Source organism: Staurois parvus, unplaced genomic scaffold (assembly GCF_062004578.1).
Source record: "Staurois parvus isolate SC_StPar_1 unplaced genomic scaffold, SC_StPar_1.0 ptg000031l, whole genome shotgun sequence".
Lineage (NCBI taxonomy): Eukaryota > Metazoa > Chordata > Amphibia > Anura > Ranidae > Staurois > Staurois parvus.
In genome coordinates, this window is record NW_028317827.1 from 8,009,261 (window position 1) to 8,027,471 (window position 18,211).

The following is an 18,211-nucleotide window of genomic DNA, read 5'->3' on the forward strand; positions in this document are numbered from 1 at the left end:
CGAGACTCTAGTGCACATCGTTGGATCGAGAGGGGCTTAGGTGATTATTAGAGGGGGCTGCTGCACACAGAAGGTGTTTTACCTTACCTTTACAACTACTTTAAAAAGAAAAGTGGGGCTTTTTTCCCCTATTCATACTTACCTAGGTGGATGCACCATCTGTTCCCCCGCCGGCTTCAAGAGTGAGAACTCAACAATCACGATTGCCGATTTCTCACAGCTGCTCTGAGCAGAGAACAGGATGAGTCTCCCACCGCTGTCTGCTCAGTCTCCCAGCATTCATTGGCGTGCTGGGCTGTGGAGGGGGAGGGAGCAGCTCGCACAGCCTCTGGGCTGAGAGGCTGAGCCAGGTGCTGCTCCAGACTCTTTGGTGGATCCCAACCTTGAATTCGAGATCTTTCCCCAGCTTGGACCGGCTGAATGATGTCAGCTGACAGCGAACTTCAGTTCCCTGTCAGATGAAAACGGGTCAAAGGAGTGCAGAACGAACTGCACTCTTGTGATCCACAGAAGTACAGCCAAAGCCAAAAAAGCCAAGAGGCTGTATCTTTGCAAGTGACAAAGGCTCTGTGTTGGTGACTGTTAGCCTCATGAGATATGGATTAAGATTTGGTGCCATCACCAATGTGCCGTTCACTGTTCCGCTTGCTGGAGTGGAAGCTGTACTTTATGGCCTACATATAACCATCTCCCTGCTTTATTCATTCTCTGGATCTGTACTTTTTAAAATCTCCTACTGATGCTTGCTTATTCCTCCATCAGTCTTGATTATTCCTTTAACAGTTTCCAATCAAAAAAGGGAGCGGCTCTGACATGAGACACAAAAGCCCTGTCTTTACTAAGATGGCTGCTTCGGCACAAAACAGTACAGAACAAGGCATAGTTAGAAAAGGGGAATGATCACCTGCAGAGAGTCTATGGGCAATACTAATGATTAATCCTTTGTTCCATTTGCTTTTTTTTTTTAGCACAGCCACCACAGTTCAGGTCCTCCTTAATAACCATTTCTGATAATGTTAACTGGGCTAGCCTACTGTTACGATTAACTCTCCAAATTAACCAAAAGCCTATGTAGTACAGCTTTTTGACATTTTAAAATTTAAAATTCTATCCTGATCTTGCTCTGCATGACATCAATGAAGACTTATGAAGCAGGATCCCATCAAGCAGCAAAAGCAGCAAGGTGATAGATGACAGTGATTTTTGGAAGTTCACGTACAACCATCATTCATGTGCACATTCCTTCCTCCCACCCACCTCTTCTGTGTCAGATAAGAACCCCTGTCATTGCTTGTAGGTTTTGAGTAGGGGCTTTGATCACTTCTTCCACATCTGATTCCAGTAGCAATCTCTGATCTTTGAGAGAGAAGAGAAAAACACTGATCCTGTATTCCTTTCCACACAGTCCTCTCCACAGCAAAGCTGCTAGGAGACATTGATGAAAATTGTCCAATGCTAGTTCTTAACTAGCCAAATATATCCAATGCAACTCTTTGAAATGACTCTGTTGCTTCAAAACAACCCTGTTTTCCAGAACCAGTCTTCCACATTCTACACTTATGGGAGTGGTTCTCCTACCTGGTCCCTACACCACTGCTTAGTCCTGCAGAAACCCAGCCCAATAAAAAAATAACCTCTACGGAGAGCACAAAAAAGGGTACCCAATGTGTCCCGCAGCACTTAAGTTGAAATAATGTTTTCAGTGGATTGAACCAATAGGACCTTTTGCCCTATGTATGAGAAGGGGAACAGACTCCTAGGAGGAGGTAAATTAGGAAACCTTGGCCAATGTGCGTTCTCTACAGAAGTCATTAAAATGTTCTTATTAGTTTTAACTCAATTTATCTGGAGACTAGCCAACTATGTACAGATGTGTGTGTGTGTGTGTGTGTGTGTGTGTGTGTGTCAAGGGCTTTTCCACAGCTTCAGAGCCTGTATAGGCTCCAAAAAAATAAACTCAGACACTAAAAAGGACCTATTCCGACCATGTGTGGCATTCATGTGCTTACATTAACACAATGCATCTACCTGTTAAGGCATGCGGAGTTAAAACATCCCATTCATTTAACAGGTTGGCAGCACACCAGTGCAAAAAAAAAAAAAAAACCTGAATAAAGTGCATTTTTTTTAACCCAGTGCACACTAGAAGGCATGAGCTCAGGAGTATTCGGACACGAGCCTGAACCCACCTGAATTATCCCAATGGGAAACTTAAGGTGGACAGCCAGTCATAGGTGGTGGAGGCATTCTCTGCCCTGCATTGTATGCAAGGTGCGTATATACATACAACTGTGGAACGGAGAATGCCTCTGCTGCCTACAATTGGCAAGCTTCTTTGGCAGGTCCCCTGTAGGGTAACTCAGGTGGGTTCAGACTTTAGTTATACCTCCTGGTCAGGGATACATTTAGGCAGGTTCTAACAGTGAGTGGAAATATTCTAAACAAGGTACACATGTTCCAGTGACAACTGTCTAAAAGGAGTTTTATTCCCAGATTTGCTTTAACTCCCTTTTTGTATCTCTGGGACAGAGAATGAACCTCTCGAACGGGAAAGTGAACAAAAAAAAGTCTGTTTTGCGATGCCACACCCTCTAAGCCTGCTGCCATGGCACTGAACCTTATGTTTACTGCAGTAAACAAGGTCTTTAAACATATTAAAGCATGAACATGAATATAACAGCATGCTCTTCCATATCTCATTTGCAATTTGGCAATAATTCCTGAAATCAGTTACAATATGATGTATGGCACATCGAGGCTAAAACAAATGTAATATTCAGAACTGCATGGAGCAGACATGAACTTAGACAGCAAACATTACCACAGAGAGACCTCTCTGCCTGTAATATCGTGAAATCCAATAAGTAGGCAAGACTTTTGTTGCATTATGAAGATTCAATGTTCCATCCTGGAACAGCACAATGGTCTGCAGGGGTAATTATATCTCTAATTGTATTACTTTCAACCAGCAGCTGTCCTAGTTTAATCCAATTAAACGTCTATCTCCTACCCACTGCAGTGATAAAGCAACATGCAAAAAAAAACATAAGCTGAGGCAAAGTAATGGGCCAAAAACGCTTTTCCTCATAAAAGATCTCTTTTCCTTTAGAAATAAAAACACTAATTGTAACTCTATAAAAACAAAGCTATCCAAATGTTTGAACCAGACAGAACAGTCTTTTTTAGCCTAGGTACACCCATGTAAACACTGATATTACTTCAATTTTCCAAAAGGTCTGAAAAAAGAAATTGCCAGTAACCATCATGTAGATTATAAACCATGTTCTTTCATTTCAATCTGCACTGGACAGCCTTAGTGATCTGCACCAACAGGAGTTTCTTTTCACATGTGAAAAGATGCAAGGCAATCTTTCCCAACCTTTTAATCCCAGTGGGAACCCTTGAAATACATTTTCAACCACATTGGTGGCCAGTGGGAAGAATGTCCCTTACATTGGTGCACATTGGCATGGTCAGGGGGAAGAAATGTGTAAATAATTAGAGTCTTTGGTGGTCAGAGAGAAGAATGCTCCTTACACCGGAGGTCAGTAGAACAATGCCTCTCCCTCCTTACAAAAAGCTAATTGCTTGGGGGCCAAGTGGCAATGAACCTAGAATAGTGCCAACACCATAGGCAGGTAAAATCAACCAGGGAAGAAACTCTAGTAACCTCTGGAGGAATCCGGGTTGAAAATGCTGATGTAAGGTCTACTGCAGTCTATAGATGTTAAGAGTAAACTTGCAAAGCATTGAATCAAACAAGACACTGCAGTCCAATCCATAAACACATCTGAGATCTTTCTGAATGTAAACCAACAATGTGCTTTTCTTATCTGCTCTCTTTTGGTCTATTAAATATACCAGTGGAAGTGTTGTGTTCTAGGTTTCATAAATGTAATTAAAAAAAAAAAAAAAAAAAACCACACACCACAAACACTACCTGTTGACCATATAAAAATTAAAGCCGTCCCCTGAACTCTACAGTCTAATCTCAAGCCATCTAAACAGCTGTCCTAGCTCTCCACCTGGACTACAGAATACCTCCACGCCATGTGGCAAAGATTAAGGAGTGATATTCCATAGCTCAGTAAAGAACTGGGAACAGCTGACACACAAAGGCTGTGTATTGTTGGCTACAAATAGAAATTAGGACCTGAATCCATTTCTGCAGGGATCAATATGTACTTGTGGGATCACTCTAGGGATGCTACAGTGAAATGGGCAGGTTTTGCAGACATACTGAATATGTTTTTGTATTTTGCTCTGACATTCAGTTTAAGGGTGACATGTCCTAATTTTTTTAAATTAAAAGAAAAATGTTATACTTACCTGCGCTGTGCAATGGTTTTAAGCAGGGCAGCTCTGATCCTCTTCTGGGGTCCCCAGCCAGTGTTCCCAGATCCTCCTCTTCCACAAATGCCCTCATAGAAAGCCACTTTTTATGGGGCATTCGTTCAGGCTAGGTTCAGTGTTGCAATGTCTGTGTATAAAACAGACCATGCGGTTTGGCTTTCACTGCTGTCAATACACCCTGTGAGGGAGAGGGCAGAAGGAGTGAGTTGAGAGAGCTGAGGCTCTCAGGCACAGCGCTAGATCAGGATCAGGCTTAGACAAGTATAAAGGGGTGAGGGGGAGATCCTGTGGCACAGAAGGTTTTTTTTACCATAATGCATAGAATGCTTTAATGTAAAAAAAAAACCTTAAAAGGTTTTAGAACCATCTTTAAAAACGAAGGCAAATTAATTGCACTTTTTAACCCAGTCATATTGCTGTATAAATCTTATTCGCTCATGGCTTGATTTCATGTGTTGCCTTGAGTTGATCTTTAAAGCCAAACTTTAGTGGAGATCAGCGATTGCTAGCTGAATTGCTCAGCCGATTGTCCTGTTGCCACAACAGCACCAACCGTACTTTAAGACTAGCCCCTATTCACACTTCAGCATGAACATAACTAGGCAATTTATCTGCACGTTTGTACACAGTTTTATGTGCAACTTAGTACTGGAAGGTACTCATCACATTTTTGGCCCCATAGACCTTTAAATGAGCACCTGAAAAACAATCAAACTTGCACTTTTCAGGCACTCCCAATTAAAGTCTATGAGATCAAAAATGTGTAATTCTTCCCTAAAGAAATTTATGAGCTTCACAGGTCACATGCAACACAATGTTCAGGTATGAACAGGCTCATTGAGAAAAAGGAGTTTCTTCATCTCAAGCATTGTTGTACTTTGGGATGTGCACATCAAAAAACTCGGTGTGAATGGGAACTTAATGACCCTTGGCTAGATGTGTTCATCCACCAATGGACAGCATTCCTCTCACAGGAAGAAACGTGGGCACTGCAAAGAGGTCTATACCACAATATAGACCAGGAAGAATTGGATGCCATCATGTGACCTCGGTTTCAGGTAAGCAACTGACTTAGTTTTTTATTGGCGTGGCGGGGGAAAGGTTTTCCATTTGCTGTGAGAGGAGCCAAGTATTCTGTTTAGATGTGTACCAAAGTCAAGTAATATGACATAGATCAGAGTACAAGGTCACATAGATCAGAAATCACAAAGGCAAAAATAGGAGGACAGAATCCCAACTGTCAAGAATCTTTGAAGACCAAAGCGTGAGAAACGGACATCTAGCCACAGAACAAGATAAAAAGTAAATTAAAAAAAACTGTATTATATTTATTCCTAGAAAGTGACTGAAAGGAAGGTTTATACAAAGAATTATTCCTAACCTCAAGAATATACCTGCAAAACACTGGTGGAGGTATGAGAGGGTGGAAGATTGACAAGTGGTTTTATCCCAAACAAAAGCATAATAAAGTGTAGCGGGAATGTGGTGAGGGAAGCTGTGAATGTGTGGGTCAGGGCTGGCTTTTATTCAGCTGAGCAAACAAGGAATGAATAGGGGAGCTTTGCAATAACACCATATCAGACAAACACTAAACGACTCACGTTCCGTGTCAGGTCACAAACATTGGCCCGTCTTTTTAATAAACTCTCCTTCAGCTTCATCTACAGAAATTCTGTCTGGCTGAGTAAATATGGTAAAAGTATTAACCTGACCAACTAAACAAGCTGTACTGAGGCCTACGTTATTAGAAAGCCTGGAGAGGAGTCCTCCAAGGCTACATTTGTTTCCTAAGAGAAAGCTCATTTCCTGGTACAAATACAATATTTTAAAGGAAATGGAATCCCCAAAAAGTATGAATGCCAAAAATTCCCCCATCATGGCACATCTTAACTTCAGGTAAACCGCTGAACATGCACATTTTTTACCTTAAGGCAGGAATTTCATTAGGGTAAAACATATCTAGCTTTTAGAACCACTTTATCAGCCCGTTTATGCTACCCTTGCTTATAACTAGTGTCAAAATCACAAGCAATGCAGTGCGCATGACTTGTGAATACCAGTTTCTGGCCTTTTGGTGGTGATGACCACATCCAGCTGTGTCCTCCTGGGGGGAGACATCTGCCTCTGACCACCCTGTAGCACTGGAGGGACATGCTGATGACGTAGCAGCCAGCAGGTGGAACCACAGTGCACAGCAGGAAGAACCAGACAGACATTCTATACACTCCAAAGCAGGGGTAGGCAACCTTTGAGAGGTGGAGATCTACCTGAACAACATTTCCAGCTGTGGACAGAACGAAGATCAGTGTCATCAGATATAGTATTGACAAGTACATGTCTTTACTAATTATTTGTTAAGAGCATCGTTCGTTCATTGTACAGGGTAAACTGTGATCATTTAGTTAGGTCTGCTTTGTGTGCTCAAGTGCTGATAGTCTGCCTAGCTTCCTCTGTATCTAGGAAACTGTAGAGGTTCCTGGAGAATAGGTGTGAAGTTATGCAGATGGCAGCATGAATATGGATATTCAGCCTATCCCAAAGAGAGGGATACATACATACATACATGTATGTTGCCCTCCCAGACATCTACTGCCATGCAACCTCAGGTGGGTGACCTGAGGGCCTGAATGCCAAGACCTGGGTTCTGATATGCTGACTGAGGGGCTGTCTACTGAAGATCTGATCTGCCATCACAAAGGAAGACATCTAGCTGCTCTTGTGCCTCGTGAGTACAGACATCTCTAAAAGGTCTACGGGAGCGTATGCTGTATAACCCCCTCTGGTACTAGGGGGGTGAGTGCTGAAGTCCACTGTTTGATTCAAGCATGACATAGCTTGCCCTGAAGATTAGATAAAGTCCTCAAGAGTACTTCGTTACTATTTTTGGAGTATCACACTCATTTCCCTCATCCGTGTCCAAGTTCTCCAAAAATAAAAACCAAGAACACCACCCCTGACTGGTTTTTGGAGAGGCATGTGACTGGGCCCGTGTGCCTGGCTGCAGGGCAAAATAATGGGGAGGACCTGTACAGTATTCCTGTGGCTCAGAAAGGGGTAGCACTACTCAAGGATACATGTTTTAATAGTATCACGTCAAATAAACCACAGATGAGTTTTTGGGCAACATTTTTCTCTGTGGCCTGTAAACTATATGGCTGCATCTCCCTTACCTCTTTTCTCTCCTACTGTGTGCCAATGTTTCTGTCATTCAGCATGTGTATAGATGACAGTTAAAGCATCTTATATTAAGGACAGTAGTCAACTGGCATGAAAACCCAACTAAAATTTTCTCCTGTCAGGATTAATTGGCTTGCAGGATCTGATGCCTAAATACCAAATAACTGTTGACCGATTTGGCCAAAAAACTAGCAAGATGACATAATGATCACCCTTTGATTGCAAGCTCTTGTGGACAGTACCTTCCTATCTTCTGTTTCTTTATTGGTTACATTTGTCTTGTACAAATTTTTATTGGATTTCTGCAAATTGTAAAATATGGCAGTACATCAGTAATTAGGTTTATATGCACCGTAGACACATTTTTACATGTCATACTTTATTCTATATTTCATATAACATCATCCATAATTTGTGAGCATTAATTTTCTTTTACTGTCTTTTCAATCCATTGTATTGCTTCATGTCAACAAACAATAAGGTAACAGGTCCACAATGACACTTTCGAATCCCTTTAGTAATAACGTCTAATGTACTAGTAATTTTCAGGGAGTAATAATTATTTCAGAGTGGCAAGGAAAAATCTAATCAGAAAAGACGGTCATCTACCAATTGGGCAGTGTAGGGGGATCCAAATAAAAAAGGTATAACTACCACTGTCTTGTAATACTACTGGCAATGATTGCAGTATACTGGGATCATCCTATACTCAATCTATAGCCAACACTAAAAATGTCATGGTAGAGATATGCTGGCTGCCAACGCTGAAAATACTGCTTGTCCTCATATCATGTTATAGGATTTTGAAACCTAAATACAAAAAAATGTAATTGCAGCTTACCATTTGTTAGATGTGGTGGCTGTACTAGTTTATGTTTTAGGCAAAAATATTTTCAGACAGTACAGAAAAACACCTGATGAACTTGCTGCAACTTAAAAAGGGATCTCCTTCTGTAAACTACTAATCCCACCTTCTCCCCTGTATAGTGCAGATGAAGCACAGAAGACATGCTTGAAAGCTAGCCTCGGTGAGAATGGTACCCTCCATAGATTGAAAAAATAAATAAATAAATAAATGCTGTTCATACTCAGTGTCACTATAAGATTCCTTTTCTGTGTTCTGGAGAAAACCTGGTTGATCCTGCTATTTTCTATCTCCCCCCTCTGTCCAAGTCCCCAACGCAGCTAGGGATATTGCACAGTAGTGTTGGCAGCTCTACACATGCTCAATTTTCGGTGAGTTTTTATGCTGAGCATTTCCTCCCCATCACAACTGAGCAGCCCAAGTGACTAGAATTTCATGTGGGTGTATGCACACTGGTAAAGGACAGCCTACTCCCTCCCTCCTCCTCAATGCCGACTAACCAGGTAAACACATTGTTTAACTGGTTAGTCGACTAGAAGCTCCTGCTGCTTATGTTTTCCTATAGACAGGCTGGGAAAGAGCCGAGTATCGATTAGGAAAAAGTGATTTCTATTTCTTTATGTGGATGATGGCCCTGTAATTTTAATTTATAAAAAAAAAAAAATTGAAGGGACAATGTAAATTAAACAGTGTGTGTTTAGTATCACTTTATGGTCAACGCTTCTGATCTGCATACATGTTCCTGGTCAGTTAAAAGTAATGAAGCCGGAGGATAAACCTGACAGTCAGGCAACTAGCATTTCAGAAGGAAAGCAAAGGTAGCCAGAATATTTTTCTTAGAACACAAATAGCTACACAAAACTGTGGTGAGGGAGGTTTAGACAATATTGCAGCCTAATCCCACCTCCCACTAGCTTCTAATACACTGCTCAAAAAAAATTAAAGAAACTTTTTAAATCAGAGTATAGCATCAAGTCAATTAAACTCCTGGGATATTGATCTGGTCAGTTAAGTAGCAGAGGGGGTTGTTCATTTCATTAGCACCAATGCAGCTGAAACTGATTAACAGGTGCACTAGATGGGCAACAAGGAGATGACCCCCAAAACAGGAATGGTTTTACAGGTGGAGGCCACAAACTTTCTCTACTCTTTTCTGCCTGTTTTTCACTAGTTTTGCATTTGGCTCGGGTCAGTGTCACTACCGGTTGTAGGGTCCAGGTATAGCCTTCTGCTGAGATTGCACAGGCAGTCCAACTCTTCCAGGATGGCACATCAATACAAGCCATTGCCAGAAGGTTTGCGGTGTCTACTAGCACAGTCTCAAGAGCATGGAGGAGATTACAGGAGACCGGCATTTACTCTAGGAGAGTTGGACAGGGCCGTAGGTCATCAGTAGGACCGGTATATGCTCCTTTGCGCAAGAAGGAACAGGATGAGTACTGCCAGAGCCCTACAAAATGACCTACAGCAGGCCACTGATGTGAATGTTTCAGACCACCCTCCATGAAATCCGATTGTGTGGTCAGAAGGCCCAATGTCCTCTAGTGGGCTCTGTGCTCACTGCCTGGCACTATAGAGCTTAGAGCTTGATGATTGGCATTTGCCATTGAACACTAGAATTGGCAGGTCTGCCACTGGAGCCTGTGCTTTGTCACATGTGCTCAGGGTGAACTTGCTCTCATCTGTGAAGAGATGAAAGGGTCTGGAGAAGCAGAACATTCGGCTGCCTGTAACATCGTTCAGCATGACCGTTTTGGTGATGGGTCATTATGGTCTAGGGAGGCATATCCATGGAGGTACACGCAGACCTATACAGGCTAGACAATGGCACCCTGACTGCCATTAGGCATCGGGATGAAATCCTTGGATACATTGTCAGAGCCTACGCTGGTGCAGCGAGTCCTGGGTTCCTCCTGGTGCACGACAATGCCTGGCCTCATGTGATGAATGAAGGCATTGATACCACAGAATGGCCCCCACGCTGGCCTGACCTAATTCCAACAGAACACCTCTGAAAGATTGTTTCAGTCAATCCGACACCACCACTCTGCACCTCCAGTGATACCCTGGTCCAGATCTGGGAGGAAATACCCCAGGACACCATCCGTCGTCTCATTAAGAGCATGCCCCGACAATGTCAGGCATGCATACAAACACGTGGGGGCCATACAAACTACCGAGTACCATTTTGAGTTGCTGCAATGAAATTTCAGCAAAATGGACTAGCCTGCTGCATCATTTTTTCACTGATTTTCAGGGTGTCTTTGAATTCAGTCCTCTGTAGGTTAATAATTTTCATTTCCATCAAACGATGGGGCCTCCTTATGTTTCTAACACATTACCCAGTCCATATCAGTATAGATATCCAGCATATTTTTGCCCATTGAGATCTGATGCGTTTTCAAAGTGTTCTTTTATAGGTCTCTGCAGCTTTCCCATTGGAGTCTCACTCTTCCTACCTTATTCTATAGAATATAAAATAGACAAACTTTCAAAAGGGAGACGAAGATGTGGCAGGTAGGTTGAATTAGGAACTCGTGCAGAGATCTCATTGGAGGCGTTCCCTAAAAGAGGTCAGTAGAAGAAAGCCCCTATATTGGTGGCCCATGGGAAAATATCCCCCTTACAGTGATTGTCGGAATGTCACCCTTACGGACAGCTTAAAAAGACCATTAGTGTCATACCATTGACACTGCCAAGTTGTGTTGGACCTAGAATTATGCAGGCATCAGATTAGATGGAAGGTCAAATAACCCCAGCTCAAGGAAGCCCTAGAAACCTCTGGAGGAATCCTAGGCTAAGAACAACTACTGCAGATAGATGGTTTAATCATAAAATAGCTTTTTAGAAGTGGCAATATATAATGCTTATACTGGGCTCCTTTTTCCATCAACAATCATGTCAACCTTAGCTCAGAGATGGGTAAGTAAACAGTTCATAAACACAATAACTTGTGAAACGAGAAGTGAAACCATAGAAAAAAAAAAACCCACACATGCGTGGAAAGCATCACAGATTTTTACAGTTTCACTTCTGTGAACTCTTGCCAACACATCAAATTAGGACACAGCCACTGCTACCAGGATTCTGTATATAGCACGGCACACAACACTAAATTTCTTCTTTTAAATTACATCCCTCAAGTGGATGTGTTCAATATCTCAGATCTGATAAGAGGTACCCACAAAAGATTAGGATGTCCCTTGTTGGGACATGATTTTGTTGGATGACAATTGCCCAGTTTAACCATTATCTTATCTATGGCAGCAACATTAACCCTTGTGAATTGTTCTAGGGCAAAACAAAAATTTGATCAGACAGGTTTTGTCTATTTGAAGCATCTTTCTATGCCTCCATTCAGCTAAACAAGTGCATGTGAGCAAAATATACAGGATAGAAGATAACTGGTCAAACATGCCTAACTTTCCATGGCCAACTTGATAAGTTAACTTTTAGGAACATGTTCCACTAATATTTAAGGTGTACCAAGCTCCAGGGCTGTGGCAGAGATGTGCAAATATTAAGACTAAAAAATCTTTTGGCAGGTAGAAACTCCCGTAAATTTCTTTTATCTAATGTTTTACTTTGAGTTCAGCTTTAATCCTCAACCGAAAGTAAAAAAGGAAACTACTCTTTAAAGTTGTCAACCAGAACGGTCATTAAAATAATTTAGGCGTATCGCACCACAAAGCAGGGAAGAAACATGGAAACTGCCACCAGCATTCTTTGACGGACAGAAAATAAGGCCTTCAATGGGTGAACACACTCAGGTGAACACTTGGAAATGAGTAAAACTAGAGCGTGACTTGCGAAACACGAGAAGTCTCCTCACTACCAAACTGCTAGGAAATGGGGGAGGGGGACGCTATAACTTTCATGTAAACCAATTGTTTACATGTATTGGGTTTTTCTTTTTCTAAGCAAAGACATGTAGCAGAATACACTTTGGTTTAAATTTTATTGAAGGAATTAAGATTGTTTTTTTTTTTTTTTTTATTGGATGTTTTATAGCAAAAAGTCAAAAAGAGTTTTTTTTTTAACCACTTGCCCTCATGGAGGATTTACTCCACCCCCCCCCCCCCTCCCCTTCCTGACCAGTCCATTTTTTGCATTACAGCGCTGCGTTATTGTAACTGAAAAGTGTGGGGTCATGCAACACTGCACCCAAATGAAAATTTATGTCCTTTTTTTCCCCCCACAAATAGAGCTCTCTTTCAGTGGTATTTGATCACCTGTATGTTTTTTATTTTTTGCACTAGGAAAAAAAACAAAAAAAAAAAAATAAAAAAAAAAAAAAAACACCCACACGTCTTTGCCAAGAAGAAAAAAAAAATCCTAACACGTGTAAGTTACTTGGTTTATGTGAAAGTTATAGCATTTACATACAAAATGGTGGTACACACACACTATTTTTTTTTTCCTTTTTGGATCATGCTTTGCTGGGTGTTTTTTTGCCTTCCTCCGGATCAACTGTGGGTGTAGGACAATTTTTTTTTTTTTATGGTTGAACTGGATGGACTTTTTTTCAGCCAGACTAACTATGTAACTATGTCGGCCTTTCACTTAAGCTTCACCTCCTTCCTCTTAAACTTTATGCAACTATTCAAAAGCTATTAAATGAATTTTTAAATTTGAAGTACATTTTGTATATATTGGTGGTATATACACACATGAGATTATGTCAAACAGAGTAGATACAACTAGTCCCATCAAGTCTCAGATATTTCAGTTTTAGGATTTTCACATCATTTAAGACTTAAACAAAATTCAGCACAAAAAGGTGTTCTTTGTTGCCAAAAATGACCAGGAGACCTCATGCACACAGGACATTTACACTGTCACTTTTAGGGGCATCAGGCGTTCTGCTTCCAAACAACCCTCCATGTTAGCCTATGTGTCCACGCACACAGACTTAGTAGCAGGAAAAAAAACCCCACTGCCAGTGCATCCAGGAGCAGCAGCGTTTTGGCAGAAGAAAGAAAAAAATAATTAATAAACGCACACTTGACATGCTTAAAAGGCACCTAAACACTTGTGAACTCTAGGAGCGTTTAGCACTTGAGCATTAATTAATTTCATTGGCCAGAATAATTTGCCCATTGAAATGATTTAACACCTAAGCTAACTGATAATACACCCAAATGCTTATAAAAGTGTTAGATACTTTTACAAGCATCATGCATTCTTTTCTGCAAAAGAACGCTGCTGCTTGGAAGGAGAGAGTTTTTTTTTTTTTTTTTTTTTAACACATCCTGCCTGCATGAAATGAAGCCTAAGGCTCCATGCACATGGGGTGTTTTGATATCTCTGGCAACGTTAGCTGTGTAAAGTCATGTTAAAATAAAAATGTGAGTTTTTTTGGTTTAAAAAGAAAAACAAAAAAAAAACAAAACTAAAAAACTAGAGACTTTAACATGACTTTACACAGCTAATGTTACCAGCGTTATCAAAACACCATATGTGCATGAAGCCTTAGGCTTCATGCAGGCAGGATGTGTAAAAAAAAAAATAAAAAAAATAAAAAATGAAACCCCCCCCCCCCCCAAAAAAAAAAATCCAAAAACGCTGTTTTGCGACAATTTACCGCGTTTCAGTGTTAGAGCGTTTTTACAGCTAAAAAAAAAAAAAAATAATAATAATGTCTCTAGAAACCCACTAGTCCAAAAATCGATTAGTCTATGTGTGCATGGACACAAAGGATAACATGCTGGGGGTTTACTAGCAGTAGAAAAAAACAACAAAAAAAAAAAAAAAACACAAAAAAGTCAAAAGCCAAAAACAGCAGCTGTAAAAACATCCAGTGTGCATGAGGACTAATAGTCCAGGCCTTCGCTTGCCCTAGTACACAGTTTTAGAACATCGATTTTAATTGGCTAATTTTGGCTAGACTAACATGGATATGAAGAACTGGACCACACATTGATGTAGGCTAGCTTGTTTACTAAAAACAATAGAACAACTATGCTGTACAAAGTCCTATAACCCTCTGAAACTAATAAGGCTTCCATAAAGATCAGACACAAGTTCAGTTACTAAAACAAAGAAGTAAAAGTGGTCTTTTGGCCTACTACATAAAAAAAAAAAAAAAAATGAACAAGATATGTTTAAGTGGGATGCAACACTAAAAACATGCAACCAGTCACACTGCAGACACATTTATCATTGGGCTTTGTGTTAACATCACATTGCATTATTGACAAACAGCCATACTTACGGTTGGCATAGCTTCACTAGGTCCTGGTCTGTGGTGTTTGGAAGGAGTCCTCGAATATACAAGTTTGTTTTGCTTAACTGATCCCAACCAGAACTGCTACTGCTACTGCTGCTATTGTTGTTGCTGGTTGTGCTGGGGCTTGGAGGAGCCATGGGGTGAGCAGGCACAATGGGTTGCTGAAATAGAAAAAAAATAGAGCTCATTATTAACCATGTATTTAGTACAGACCTACCTAAAACATGGCAATCTGAAAAGGTGTACAAACTCCATGCAGATTGCAAAGCAAGAGTAATCACCAGGGAACATCATGAGTTTGTTTTGAATTATACAAAATGCACAGTTCTGAAAACAAACACATTTCATTTCACATTTCATTCAATTATTACAGGTACTTCTACAGTGCCGTCAATTTTGGACTGAGCTGTAAGATTGAGACTGGATGCCAGAGCCGAGATTCAGTCGCTAGAGACAAAACATTAGTGGCAGGATCTCCAACAGGCTGCCTGTCTGTTCCTATGGAATCACTCCGTAGCCAAATCCAGTGAGGTCGCTCACCCTGAACCTCATTCACCAGCAATGGGAGCAACATCTCGCTGCATTGGGCTACAGAACAGGCAATTTCCATAGGTACAAAACAGACAACCCCTTAGTAACCTTGTCAAGGATTCCAAGATCTTGCCAACAAAAGGGTTGCTCATATGAAATCAGCCCAAGCCTTGAATCAGAGGGATCAGTGTTTAAAATTATAATGAGCAACAGGCTGTTATCATAAAAGAAAGTTGGGGGGGGGTTAAAAATAAAGAAACAAGCCAAAAGCTCCACTTACTAGCTTGAAAGCAAAAATACTGTACTAAACGCGATATTTAATTCTTATAGGGATAAAATAAATGCGGATTTCTAGATCATAACATAAATTCTAATTATTATTATTATACAGAATTTATATAGCGCCAACAGTTTGCTCAGCGCTTTACAATATAACGGGAGACAATACAGCAACAATACAGTTCAATACAAGAGGGCTAGGAGGGCCCTGCTCCTTGGAGCTTACAAATCGACAACCTAGGACCCTTACAATCTTTGTAATCTAAATTATGTTCAAAACCACTCAACATTCAGCTAATTAACCAATCAGCACCCTTGGAATAGAACTTCTGGAAACCAGCAAATGCTCCAGATAGAGCATGGATTAATATTCAACAAGACTTTAGGCAGCAACTCTATCCATTGAAGCACCAAACTCCTCCCAAGAGCCAGGCAACCAACACAAAAAACACACATAACACCCGATCTAGTACCTGACACCGGCCTGGTAGCATGTGATTTCAGGCTCCTAACAAATGTTTGCCAGAGGCCTGGATTATACAGACCTGAAATCCACACCAATTGTGCATTTACAGAATGATGTACAGTAGCAACATTATGAAGAGCGACTTACAGGTACATTACCAAAAAATCCATCCAGACTTCTGGTGCCATATATCACACAACAGACATACTTCCACCAAAAATGGCCACAACAGTTACATGGTCTTATGCATGCATTGACTGAGCGCGGTCCCAATCCCATGGCTAATTGCAAACTATCTATAGATCTATATTGACTGCACGGTTTTATGGGTCATGTGTCCGGTTTACTGATACAGCCGGAGAGCAAGTCTCAGTGAGTCATCTATCATTTTTAGCACAAGTGATACAGAAAATGACATACGATCGGCAATACAACACTGCGCATATTAAGTCATTATGTGCCCCTCTAATGGGGCTTTGCCCTTTCCGAATGCTAAATACAGAGTGCATTCATCCTCAAGGTTTCCTAATAAAGAAAAGCTTTTGTCATGCGAGGTCAGGTTGTCTTTTCTGCTAGGTCCAAACTGCAAGATCTGGGCTTCTGTCTATTAGATTGTAAGCTCTCATGAGCAGCACCCTGCTAACCCTTTTCTAACCCCTTGAATCTGTATGGTCTTTATTTTGTAAAGTGCTGAGCAAACTGTTGGCACTATATAAATCCTGTATCATAATAAAAAGTATAAATTATCCTTGTCAGATTGGGCAAAGCTACCTTCATGAGTAATGCGTACTAATGGCCATACGCTAGTAATAGCTAGTGTTATATTTTATTTGATCACTACTAGCACAAATTGGGTAACGTAGGGTGTTTACATAATGCCTTGTCACCGTCTGTCAAAAACAATCTGAGCATAGAGCACTTTTCAGCAAAGTGGCAGTCCCTGCTGCACGTGAACAACCCTTAGTCTGGTGGTCAGTGATCTGGCACGGAAGAGGTCTTCAGGTCACTGCCAGGAAACTGGCATTTCCTACCGTATTCACTCTTGTAAAGCAATGAGCACTAAAACGGTTTTCACATTCTACCAACAAGACAGGAACAATGGGATTGTTAATGGAGTTTTTCAGCCAGGCTTCAAGGAAAGGGTGGGGGCAAATGGCCTACAAATATGACAAAAATAAGTGAACATTTTACAAAGCTGTACAGTTATCTCTTGGGACCCTCTGACTGCATAGGCTGTTTTCTGGAAAAGATGAACTTATCCTTTCATTCTACTGCTCAAGTCACATGCATTTATTTAAAGAGGATACATTCAGTCTTCTCAACTGTCACACTTAAGAACATTGTAACAGAACCAAAAGGAGGCTTTTCAAAGCCAGAGGCCATCCAGACCAGCTGACAATTAAGATGATCCAAACAAATTATGCTTTTTTAAAAAATCTTAATGGCAAAGCCTTAAAGTTGAAATCAATTTCTTTTTACAGTGTTTTTTCGCAGTGTTCAGGATACAAATAAGGGGAAGAGAGAAAAAGAATAAATCATAGAACTCAAACAAGGTTAGACGTGTCAAATTTAAAATGCATACAACTGACATATAACCAATAACAGCCTGCCTTTACTTTCCAAGACAGCATGCAACAGTAAAACACAATTACATAGATTCAAAGAGGTCTTATCAATTAACTAAATGGGTCAGCTACAGAGGAAAGCGATTTACTGAGGACTGCTCAAGAGAACTAAACCCTTCCATTTAAAAGAAACTCTACATGCTGCTCACATGGAACTTTAGGCCAAAATCTCAGAACCTCAATTCTTTTGCTCTACATTTACACTATATTGCCAAAAGTATTGGGACACCCCTGCAAATCATTGGCCATGGAGGATTGGAATACCTAAATCCACAGGTGTATAAAATAAAGCACCTAGGCACGCAGACCGTTTCTACAAACATTTGTGAAAGAAGGGGTCGCTCCCAGGAGCTCAGTGAATTCAATCGTGGTACCACAACTGGTTGCATCCATCAGCGAAATTTCCTTGCTACTAAATATTCCATGTTCAACTGATAGAGGTGTTCTAACAAAGTGAAAGCAACTGGGAACAGCAACTCAGTCACGAAATGATGGGCCACGTAGAATGACAGAGCAGGGTCTGTGCATGCTGAAGTTGCCAACTGTCTGCAGAGCTAATAGCTAAAGACCTCCAAACTTTGTGTGGCCTTCAGATTAGCACAATGCTTAGAGAGCTTCATGGAATGGGTTTCCATGGCCTAGCAGCTGCATCCAAGCCTTACATCTCCAAGTGCAATGCAAAGCGT

At 40.9% G+C, this 18,211-nt stretch overlaps 1 protein-coding gene across 6 annotated transcripts in view; it reads right to left on the reverse strand.

Annotated features, from left to right (window-relative positions):
- Window positions 1-18,211, reverse strand: part of RBMS1 (RNA binding motif single stranded interacting protein 1) — a 487,977-nt gene that overhangs the window by 127,551 nt on the left and 342,215 nt on the right. For all 6 annotated transcript variants that reach the window (XM_089659943.1, XM_089659931.1, XM_089659920.1 and 3 more), the window contains exon 2: window positions 14,610-14,785. In XM_089659943.1, coding sequence (XP_089516069.1) covers window positions 14,610-14,785 — 176 coding nt within the window. The remainder of the gene's footprint in view (window positions 1-14,609; window positions 14,786-18,211) is intronic.